Genomic DNA, 12,710 nt, shown 5'->3' with positions numbered 1-12,710 from the left:
CTATCGGGATTAATAAAGTTTTCAATCAATCAATCTGTTGGTGGACCACCATCGTTGCAGGCACGGTTTTGTGTTTGATAACATGGTTATTTGCAGATGCTTTTTGTTTACTGTGACCTGCGGGAGACGGATGGCAGGGACGGTCTGCTTGAGGCACCCTGGACATTAATGCCATGCTAATTGGAGAACATTTGTGGCTGAGGCAGGATGGAGATATGAGAAGTCTTCAGTTTGTGGGCTGGATTTATACCTTTGAGGCCCAGATTCTAGAAGCTCCAACACCAAATCTGCAGTGGTTTTTCTTTCTTGAGTCTGATCTTCCAATTACAGGGACAGATAGTGAGTCTCAGAGGCACATTTTGATTGGTCTAATGGTCAGTGATGTGATTCTTATTTGTTATATGAATTCAAAAATACTTAAAAAAAACAGCTCCTTCATACAGTGACTTGAATAGCATCTCATATGATTGGCATATGTTTCTTTTTATTAAAACATAGGCAAATTGTTTTGGGAGGAGTGTAAAATTATAAATGATATCAAATAATAATGGAGAGATTATACAACGAAGAATTCAGTATTTGGACAAAAAAAACTAACAACAAAAAAAAGCCCATAAAACAAGAAGTGATATCTTAAAGAGGACCCCTATGCATCAAGGTCAAAATGTCATGTCAGATATAGTTATATTTTTATGACAAGGCAAGGTTAATTCAGTTTGCAAAATGTCATGTGGTGTAACTATATAACCAACAATATGACAAATTATAAATGTATATATTTATTATAAATTTTATTAATTTATCAGATATTTATACAAAACTTTTTTTACTTTAAAAGTGTAAAGTGTAAGAAGAAGTAAAAATAAACAAACTTATTCAAATATAAATCTATTCATATATATAAAAACCTATGTTATTTCATCTAGTTGTCAAGGCAACATTTCAAATTTTAATTTAGTTTAATTTGGTGTACTAAAATAACTAAAAATGAATAAAAACCATAAAAAAAACTTCTAAAAATGACAACACACAAAACAAAATTACTAAAACATTAACAGAAAGTATAAAAATAAAAACTGATTAAAAATATTTATAAAAACTATAATAACATCTGTTAAGAAGAATATATATAATCACATCACATGACATTTGTTATTTTTACTTTTTTTTAAATTGAAACCTTTTTTGAAAATGTTATAAATGTTTTTCAAAACCATATGAAACAAACATGAATACAAAGAGTACATTTCTGTCAACTTGGCACATGTTTTAATCTAGATTTAAAAGATTTTCATTTTCCTGGACACTCTTATATGTCATTGACTCCTGAATGTCAACCGGTGTTTATGTTCTTGTTGGGCTTCCATTCATAGTTTGCATGTACTGAGTTGGGCTGGAACACAAAGTTCAGTTCATTGCAGGATATTGCACACAATGTGAGGATCTGTTAAAGCTGGAGCTATTTATGGAAGAGAAGAGAGTGCAGAGGTGAAGAATCATGGGGAAATTGGTACGTGGGTGTGCGTTTCTCCCAAAATACGGATTTGCCTTGCCTTTCTGTCATTTCTGTATGTTTATATCCAGATTGTCTGTTCAATTCCTCTTCTGTTCGTTCATTTGAGTTTGAAGGGCAGGGTTTTCTCTCTCTCAAAGGCTGTCCTTTTTGCTGGAGAGCTTTGGCATGCTGTTCTGGATGGCTAAAATTAAGTGAACAGTCCCTCCTTGTCTCTGCTCTGTGCCCTGGGGGTCGGTCCTACCCTGACTACTCGCTCTTGGCACACTGTCGGCCAGGCAGTAGATTAGTCTGTTGATGGGTGTTGCAGTCACACCTCAGAGAGCGCCGGACCTGTGAGACGTGATCTTGCACACTCGGTTAAAGGGGGTGGGGTTACTTAGTGCAGGTAATGGAGCGCTGGTTTTTTCTTCATTTGGGTCCTTGACCCTTGTGGACTTTAGCAGTGGAAAGGTAAGCTTTATAATGTACGTTCTATGCTCACCTAATTAGGGTACACAGAGAAGTCACTTTTATGCTTAATAGGGCTAAATTACAAAAACACTGACTTGCAGGCCAGAATTAGAGGACAAGTACATTTGGGTTCTGTCCGGTGGCTTTAATGGTTTCTTTTTAAGCTTTTAAAGTATTTATCCGAGTTGAAGGGCCTTCAACTTTTAGTTTACTATAGCTGAAGTGCAATTAATTAGACAAAATACTGTAGACCAGTGAATATGTTCAATGATATACAAATAAATCAAACAAATGGGACTTTTGCCAGAGTAATGTATTGTATTTGTATTATCTGAATTCTGGGATTTTTTATTTTATTTGAGCAAATATCAATATATGTGATTAATTGCTTTTTTCTATTGATTATTTACCAAAATATGTAATTTTATTTTTTTTGACAGCCCTAATTTGTTTTGTAGTTTGCATATTTGGGGCATGCATGCATATATGTATATATATATATATATATATATATATATATATATATATATATTCCACATGCATACATATATATTAATTATTACACATCAGTTATTATGTCACTTAACAAAACTGCTTTACTGATTTCTTAATATTTGAAAAATATCTGCCATTAAATGTATTAAATGAAAAAAAATAGAAAAAATTGCCATTAAATGTAATTAAAATGTCACTAAAAGAACCATTAAATTGAAACTTTTCTTGACAATAATATACTGTAAACGTTTTTCAAAACCATATGAAACCAGCATGAATACAGAGTACATCTGGGAGCTTGGCACCTGTGTTTTTATTTTCTTTATCGTGGACACTTTTATACGTCATTGACCCTTGGCTAAAGTTAAGGAAAATGAATATGTACTTGGGAAGTGAACATGGGAAAAACCAGAAGCTGAAATTAGAAGAAAGAAAGGAAATCCAATTAAGCATTAAGGAGCTGTAAAAGAGAAAGGGAAAAGCAGCGGATGATTTTCATTTGGGTGGGCAAACTGAACTCCTAGAGCAGCCAAGCAAATCAACATGATCTGGCCGAGATCTCTGAGAGGGATAACATGAGACTATCTGGGTTGATCCAGAAAGAGGGCTTTCTTAGTAACCGTGGATGTTTAAATGGGACGCTTTAATGCATAACGCATAACGTTTGTCATGGGGCACGTTTACAGGGCATTTGCTAACGTCTGAAGCAGCTGATCCTGATGTTTGTTCATAGTGAATGAAAGATTTCCTCTGATTAAAATTATAGTCAGCTTTTAAGATTTCTCAACCACCTTCATCATACTGAAGAAGCCTTGTGTCACAGTACAGTGAAAGAACAAACGGTTATGAATGATGAGAGGACAGGCTGCACTGACACCACTTACAAATGTTCCTTTGCTTCACAGTTGCTTTTGTTTCAGGACCAAGATTTTACATTGGACATCAAGTGATGTTCCAAAGCCGCTACCATTTAACCAATTAATTATAACTGTGTTTATTTATTATAAAACATGTCTTTAACATCAAACAGGATCATTATTATGAACTATATAGGTGCAGTATTCTAATGAAATAAAGTGTATTTAGAAGGTTTTAGTGCATTTCTGTGTGGTTGCTAGGTTCTGAAAGTGTAGAATATGATGGTTGTTAGGGTGTTGCTATGTGGTTATGATGTGCTGGGTGGTTGCAAGGTTTATGTGGGTAGCAGAGTATTCTGGGTGGTTGCTAGGATGTTGCTATGTGTTATGATGTTCTGGGTGGTTCTAGGGTGTTGCTGTGTGTTATGATGTTCTGGGTGTTTGCAAGAGTGTTACTATGTTTTATGATGTTCTGGGTGGTTGCTAGGATTATTATGTGGGTAGAGGAGTATTCTGGGTGGTTGCTAGGGTGTTACTATGTTTTATGATGTTCTGGGTGGTTTTACGACATTGCTTTGTGTTATGATGCTCTGCGTGCTTGCAAGGGTGTTACTATATGTTATGATGTTCTGCGAGGTTGCTAGGGTGTTACTATGTGCTATGATGTTGTGGGAGGTTGCTAGGGTGTTACTATGTGTTATGATGTTCTGCGAGGTTGCTACTATGTGCTATGATGTTGTGGGAGGTTGCTAGGGTGTTACTATGTGTTATGATGTTCTGGGTGGTTGCTAGGGTGTTACTATGTGTTATGATGTTGTGGGAGGTTGCTAGGGTGTTACTATGTGTTATGATGTTCTGCGAGGTTGCTACTATGTGCTATGATGTTGTGGGAGGTTGCTAGGGTGTTACTATGTGTTATGATGTTCTGGGTGGTTGCTAGGGTGTTGCTATGTGTTATGATGTTCTGGAAGGTTGCTAGGGTGTTACTATGTGTTGTGGTTACTGCGGTGTTACTATGTGTTGTGATGTTCTGGGTGGTTGCTAGGGTGTTACTATATGTTATGATGTTCTGGGTGGTTTTTAGGTTGTTACTGTGTGTTATGATGCTCTGCGTGCTTGCAAGGGTGTTACTTTATGTTATGATGTTCTGCGAGGTTGCTAGGGCATTATATGTTGTTATTATATTCTGGGTTGTTGGTAGAGTGTTGTAAAGATTCTTCACCTTCACAAGTATTGTGTTCTGTAGGAATATGTTCATTGGAGATGCCCATTGTAGCTGAAGACAATGTCTGTGGAGTGAGGGACTCCAGTGGCTGTATGTGATGGTGCCAGCTTATTGAAGCTGTGGCTATGGCATCTAACGGGCACACGCTGCATTTCTCGCCAGCTGTCTAAACAGGGTCGAGAGAAAGAGAGAGAGAGAGTGGAAAAGAGTGCAAAACCCCACTACCTCTCTGCCAAATGGAAAAACGCATATCCAAACACAAAGCTGCATTATGCTGCTATGCTGTGGGACGTCATACAGAGTTAAAACCAAACACAAACATGCTGCATGATGAGTTTGTGCTGTCTGTTAGTCTTGAGCCTCATCAGAAGTGATAACATACAAATTAGCATTTGAGGAGGATATGTGGATGTCAGGTATTTCGTAGTCAAGCGCTACACAGTGGGCTTGCTATGTAGAGTTGTTTGTGTGAACCAAAGCGTTCTCATCAAGATTCTGACTGCAAGATGTGCCACTTTCAGATAAAAGGTTTTGTCGGGTTTTTGTTTTTGTTCTCAGCACTGAAAAATGAGCTGCTGTACGTGGAAAGAGAGACAGAGGCCTGACATCCAGAGGAGAGTTCAGGTCAGTGAAGGGAATTGAGCAGAAGAGCAGAACGCAAGAGAACATTTATTTAGAGAAATGTTGAACTAATGGCAAAATGACAGGATTTCAGATGGTGATTGAGAGAGAAGCATGAGTTTAGCGTCAAATACAAAGCCTTTTTTGAAATGTTGTGTTTGTCTTTTCCAGGCAGTGAAGGGCGAGCCCCACGTCTTTAAAGAAAAGACCTTCAAAAAGAAGCGGCAGTGTGGGGTGTGCAGGCAGAGCGTGGAGAATTTGGGCTCTTTATGTCGAGGTGAGTAACATCTGTCCATTTCAGCCTTTATCCACAATATATGATGTTCCCCTTTATGTATAAACCTCTTTATGTATATGTTTATGTATAAAAAAATGTATGTCTCGCAATTTATACTGAGAAAAAGCATGCTTCTATAAAGAAAACGTTGATTATGAAATTAAATAATTTACTTTAATATTACTGTACTAAAGAAAAATCTAATTATGGAAAAAAATATTATCTGGACAATATTTATGCTTAATTCAAAGTATCTTTAAATTAAGTATAATACTGAAGAGAAATTACCAAATTTGAAAATGTACAATTTATTTGTATTTGTATTTTTTCACACTGAATCCTAATCCAGTTTTGCAGTTAACTTTGACAGCCCTAAAAAACGTCATACCTTACATTTACATTTACATTTAGTCATTTGGCAGACGCTTTTATCCAAAGCGACTTACAACTGGGGAATACAAAAAGCGATTCATCTTGAAGAGGCAGTCAGACAGAGGAAGTGCTCGTAACACCAAGTCTCAGTCATTGTTCAAATAAGTACAAACTAGTAGGTGGAGAGAAAGATAGAGGGAAAGTTTTTTTTTTTTTTTTTTTTTAGGATGAAGTCAAGTACTGACGAAAGAGATGAGTTTTCAGTTGTTGCTTGAAGGTTGCCAGAGATCCGGCGTTCCGGATAGGGGTGGGAAGATTATTCCACCAGCCAGGAATGGTGAACGAGAATGTTCTGGAGAGTGATTTTGAGCCTCTCTGTGATGGTACCACAAGGCGTCGCTCATTAGCAGATCTCAAACTTCTGGAGGGGATGTAGGTTCGTAATAGTGAGTGGAAGTAGGAGGGTGCAGAGCCTGTGGTAGATCTGTACGCAAGCATCAGTGACTTGAACTGGATGCGAGCTGCCACTGGTAGCCAGTGCAAGGAGATGAAGAGTGGTGTAACATGCGCTCTTTTGGGCTCGTTGAAGATCAGTCGTGCCGCTGCATTCTGAATCATTTGTAGAGGTTTGATTGCGTTTGATGGCAGACCAGCCAGAAGAGCATTGCAGTAGTCCAGTCTAGAAACAACCAGGGCCTGGACAAGAAGTTGCGCAGCATGCTCTGTCAGAAAGGGCCTGATCTTTCTGATGTTGTGTAGTGCAAACCTGCAGGAACGAGCAGTCTTTGCAATGTGCTCTTTGAAGGTCAGCTGGTCATCAAAGATTACACCAAGATTTCTGACCGAAGTTGATGGGGTAATCATTGATGAGCCGAACTGAATCGTGAAGTCATGCCGTAGAGTCGGAGTGGCAGGGAAGACCAGAAGTTCCGTCTTTGCCAGGTTGAGCTGTAGGTGATGTTCTTTCATCCATGCCGAGATGTCCGCCAGGCAGCCTGAGATCCGTGCAGCTACCGTTGGGTCATCTGGTTGAAAAGAGAGATAGAGCTGCGTGTCATCGGCATAGCAGTGATAGGAGAAGCCATGCGCATGTATGATGGGACCCAGCGATGTAATGTACGTGGAGAAGAGTAGGGGTCCAAGAGCCGATCCCTGAGGAACTCCAGTGATCAGTTGATGTGGTTTGGATACCTCCCCTCCCCAGGCCACCCTGAAGGATCTACCGGTGAGATAGGATTCAAACCAGCGAAGTGGAATTCCAGTGATGCCCAGTGAAGAGAGTGTAGACAGGAGAATCTGATGATTGACAGTGTCAAAAGCAGCAGAGAGATCCAGCAGAATGAGGACTGACGATTTGGAATCAGCCTTTGCAGTTCGCAGGGCTTCAGTGACTGAGAGTAGCGCAGTCTCTGTTGAATGGCCACTCCTGAAACCTGACTGTTTAGCATCCAGCTTGTTGTACTGTGAAAGAAACCGCGAGAGCTGGTTGAAGACAGCTCATACCTTTCCATGCCAATGATGTTATGGTAACTATTAAACTATAAGAAATAATTTTCAGTTATGGAAATGAAGCTGGAAAACGTCTAAGTAAATTACATAAAAATGTAATAAATACGTTTGTTGAAGTACTAAAATTACGAGATAAAAAAATACATATATAGAAATATTCAAATAAAAAGATTTATAAACAAAAAACACAACATAATTACTATAAATAAACTGAAAATATAGAAATGAAAGCTTATTCAAAATATTAACAACTACAAAATTTGTATTTAAATAATACTAACATAAGACTATTCTATTGACTTCTAGACTTTTACCAATTTTATTTTTTTTCTGAGATTTCTAAATTTAGATGCTATTTTAATACTGTTCATCCCTGATACAAACTCCCATAAATTATTAAATTATGTTGCATCTTATTGTTCCCAAGGGGGTTCCCTAAGATTCCCTGTATGCCACTAAAGCCTAATGAAACTATATCAGACTTATTCAGTATTCCTCCTGACCAACACATTTCCCTCTTTTTACCGCCCACAGTCTGCAAAACAGCCACTCATAAGAAATGCGAAGCCAAGGTAAGAACATTTCTCCCATATCTTATCAGGTCATAATGTATTTATCAATGTCTCTTTCACTCCCTCTTCAGATTAACATGGGCGTATAAAATGGGAGTTTATGTATTTAAAGGCTAGCTCTCTCTCTGTGTTTCCTGCACTGAAGGCCTCCCTGTGTTGGGGCGGCAGTGTTGGCAGCCGCACCCCAGCACCACACAACCGTAGTGAAAGACTCATTGATAAGACCAATGGATGCCAGCTCTGGCACACACATATCAGGCATGGCTCCACAGGAGCACCCTGGCATCTAGAGTTCCAAGCCACGCTGTAAAGCTATTTGCTTTATTCATAGTTGCTGACCTTGTATAGAGTAACTACTGTGATACCCAGTTTTATATAACCTTATTCGTCACTCCTTGGCACTGGCAACAGTTTGGTCAATGTGCAAGAAACAGTGAGTGGTTTAACATGCCACATGGTTATTCAATCAGCAAATCACAACCCACTGAAACACTCTTTACGACACAGAGTTTGTCTAGAGCTGTATCATGCTTGGAGTTGAGCTCACTGGCTGAATAGGATCATTTTCAGGCATGAGTTCCTATAATGACTAGGTTAAATGATTATGTTCATTTCATGAATGCATTTCAGTGACTGTGTGGAATCAGGTTTCAGAATATACATTTTACCAGACAGAATTCACTTTTTGAAAAAAAAAACCTGGCTTGCCATAAATATTTATTTTTAATTAAACAAAAAACTAAATATATGTCTTTGTAGCTTTAAAAGTTGATTAGTTGATTTTCATTGCAGATTGCAAAAATCAATGCAACTAATTATAATAGTGTGGACAACTGCAATTCTGGGCTGGTAACTGAAAGGTTGTAAGTTTGAATCCCAAAACAGTAATCGGTTTGATTACTTTTGTTTTTCATAATTTCAGCTAAGTCATAAAATGATTTTCATGAATTATTGAATTTTAAGAATCAAGGCAGAAGCATCAAAGTGTAAATGGTGTAGTACAATGGTTAGAATTTTCAGTGTATAACCGAAAGGTTTGAATCCCACAACAGGTTATCACAGTTCTGGGTGAGATCTGTTACTGCAATCACATCTTATTATTTATTTGTCCCACTGCTTAATCTATGGATTGATGAATGGTTAACTGATCATTTGTCATGATTCATGCATAAACAGACTTTTCTTCAGATATTTGAGAGATTAAATGTTTAGTGCGAGAACTCAAAAGCAGTATGGGTACAGTTTGGATATACAGTAGCAACCTATTTCCCCAGAATCCTGCATTCTGATTTTCCAGGGTACTACACACGTGTTTTGTTACCCAGCTAAAGCATCTTTAAGTAATCTTTTGATTAGTTTGGTTTTATATGTTTAGTGAAAAGTTAAAAGTTTAGTGTACCAGTCATGACCATTCAAAACCCTCAATGTTGGCTGTGATAGTCATCAGCTTTGCCATATCGGGGAGTGAACCAGAGAACATGACATTTAAAAAAAACAAACTGAAAACCTTATCGGCCCTCTTGAGCGTCGGCCAGTCTTCCCGCTCTTAGCACCTCACAAGACAGAACAAAGACAAATTTCAAGAACACTTAAGCCCTCTTAGGTCAGAGTGCCATGGCATCGGTCCAAGTCATGGTTTCAAGGAGGGTCCGGCAAACTCTTGCTCCATATTAAAGTGCTATCACAAAAATGTTACACAGCTTTGAGTAAAAACAAAAAAAAGAGAAAAACACTGAGTACTCCTGCAACACAAATCTCACATTTTAAATGATTACACACTGTATTTGACCCTAAACAGTACTTCATTTCAGAGTATAACCTGCAGATGCTTTATTCAGCGCAACAGAAATCAGTATAAGCCATTCTCCTCTGCTCTTTAATATAGAAAATCCACTCAAACACCATTCAGCTGTTTCACGTTGCTCTCTTAAGCTTTCGTCCCCTCCCTGGGCTCTGTTGCATTATTAGATGTGAATGGTTTTTATTCACCTCCTCATAGCACTGACCTTATTGGATTTTAGTTGGCTTCATCTGTGAATTGAATGGGAATGTCCATATGTTGAAAGCTAGCAGTTCTGTTAGAAATACAGATATGTGGACTATAGAAAATAGGAGAGGAGCCAAATATTTTAAGCACTCTCAGACACGAATGACTAGTTGACTTCAGGAGCCATTATAGGGAGTTATTAAACTCGTACTTTAATCGTAGAAGTCCTTATAGACTTCCTTATGAAGTACAGTGTGATGACAGTTTGAGATGTGATGCCTGGCCATGTTTTACCTATTAATGGCAGTTTCTCAATAAACAGTGTTGTAGTTTGTTGCTTGGGTAAAATAGGGATTGGTCAGGGCGGTCATCCACCAACTTGTTGATTATTAATTTTGTTATTTTTGTTTTATTATGAATATTTCTTGAAAACCTCTGTCATGACTCAAGCATCTTCTAACAACTCTTACATGGAAAATATACCATCATACGTTTGCCTTATATGCCTAATTATTTTTTTTGGTTCAGAACTCCATGAGATGACACTTCTGTGGAATATTACTCAAATAAAGCCACCAAAAATTAACATATATTAGGAACAATATCAGTCACAACAGTGTCCTCCATAAGTATTGGAACAGTAAAGATAAAATTGCTCTGTTGGCTGTGGAGTCAAGACATTTGCAAATATGAATAAAAGATGAATATGAGACAAAACTACAGAATGTTACATTTTATTATTAGCCGTTTCGACACGTTTTACCAAATAAAAAGAACAGCACTTTTAGAGTTCATCCCACTCATTGATGTGAGCATAAGTATTGGGACAGTTGAACATAAGGCAGATATAAAAGATTAAAAGCTATTATTTAGATGCAGATCCCTTGCGTACAATCACAGCAGTGAGTCTGTGACCCATAGACATCACCAGACTCTTGGTCTCATCCTTTGAAATGCTTTTCCCAGCCTTTAATGCAGCCAATTCCAATTATTGCTTGTTTTGGGGAGTTTCTGCCTTTACTCTCCTCTCCAGCTGGTGAAAATCATGTTCAATCGAATTTAAATCTGGAGATTGACTTGGGCAATCTAAGACTTTCCATTTCTTTGCCCTTATACATTCCTTGACTGAACTGGCAGGGTGTTTTGGGTCATTGTCCTGATGCAATATGAAGCACTTCCCAATGAATCTGGTGGCATTTTTCTTGAATATTGGTAGGCAAGATGGTTTTGTACCCTTCCAAATTCATTCTACTACTGTCATCATACATTAAGTCATCAGTAAAGTTGAGAGGGCCTGTTTCAGAGACAGCCATGCATGCCCATGCCACGACACCACCTCCACCATGCTTTACAGATGAGGCTGTATGCTTGGGATCATTGCAGTTCCCTTTTTTTCTCCACATTTTTGCTTTCCTATCACTTAGATAAAGGTTCATCTTTGTCTCATCGGTCCATAAACACAGTTCCAAAACTCTTCTGTCTCACCTTTGTGCTTTTTTGCAAACTCTAATCTTGCCTTTCTATTTTTGGTGCTGATCAGAGGTTTGCATCTTGCTGTGTAGCATCTGTAATTCTGTGTCAAAGTCTCCTGAGGACAGTAGATTGTCAGAGCATCACCCCAGCTTTCTGGAAGTTGTTGGTGATTTTGCAGACACGTCTTTTAGGATTCATTTTCACAGCTTTTATGATTTGTCTGTCATCAACTACTGTTGTTTTCTCAGCCGATCAGGTAGTTGTTGGTTGCTGGTGGTTTCCAAACTCTTGATTTCTCCATGCCCTTTGTTTTTGCTAGAGCTCTAACTGACTTCCTCTTTTCTTTTAGCATCCAAATTGCTTGCTTTTCTCTCAAAGTCAGCTCCCTCGTCTTCATCCTGGTTTGTGTGTGTCATCATCGAATGCAAGATTCAGAATACAGAAATAATGGATATAACTGATACGAATACGATACATTCCCTGCTTTTAATATCTGAAGAATTAATGCAACAGGACACAGCTGATCACTTAGAAAGACCTGTGAGGCAACTGTTCCAATACTTATGCTCACATCAGATAGAGGGATGAAACTCTAAAAGTGCTGAATTTCTTAGCTGGTAAAAAATCTATGTGTTGAATCGCCCAATAATAAAATGTGACATTCTGTAGTTTTGTCTCATATTCATCTTTTAATCATATTTGTAAATGTCTTGACTCCACAGCCAACAGAGCAATTTTGTCTTTACTGTTCCAATACTTTTGGAGGGCACTGTATACACACACACAGACACATTGTCTGTTTTATGTCAAATTTTTGAAGTGGGCCCATTGTTTAAACCCACAACCAATTATCTACCAACCAATCTAAATATCTCAGCCCTCCCCAGGACAGCAGCTGGCAGCAGATGGTGTTTATCTTGACTGACTCATTGCTCTTGATTTAAGGTATGTTGTATTTATAGCCGTCATTGTTTGGGTGAGCTATTCACTCGAGTCATACAGTAGAGATGAGCTGGCTCTGTCTGGTCTGTAACCAGTTAAAACATAATTTAACCACCTCTAGTGTAGCCTACAGTGACGGTGACCAAAAGTCTCAGGCCTCACTGGTCTGTTAATGTTTTTTTTTACCCACTTGCATGGAAATACCCCAGTTCATTTGTGCCGAAATGCATTTCCTGAAAACAAAGATGAAAGGGAATTATTGTCAGTACTGCTGCATTTGTTTGTGTGTCTGTCTGGTGTGATTCAACCTCATCTACAACCTTAAACCATAGGAAATAACCTCCAGCCCACTAACAAGCGATTGACTCATCTTTAACTTGCTTTTAGCATTTAAGATGAACCTTAGCTGTCACT

General features: G+C 38.2%; 1 protein-coding gene across 1 annotated transcript in view; it reads left to right on the top strand.

Annotated features, from left to right (window-relative positions):
* tns2a (tensin 2a) overlaps positions 1 to 12,710 on the top strand; it is a 65,108-nt gene that overhangs the window by 24,536 nt on the left and 27,862 nt on the right. The window contains 2 exon segments of the mRNA XM_079402849.1: positions 5,336 to 5,441; positions 7,857 to 7,894. Coding sequence (XP_079258975.1) covers positions 5,336 to 5,441; positions 7,857 to 7,894 — 144 coding nt within the window.

This window comes from Barbus barbus, assembly GCF_936440315.1.
Source record: "Barbus barbus genome assembly, chromosome: 41".
NCBI lineage: Eukaryota > Metazoa > Chordata > Actinopteri > Cypriniformes > Cyprinidae > Barbus > Barbus barbus.
Note: the sequence above shows the minus strand (reverse complement) of the source record. Positions and strands in the feature narration are given on the sequence as shown.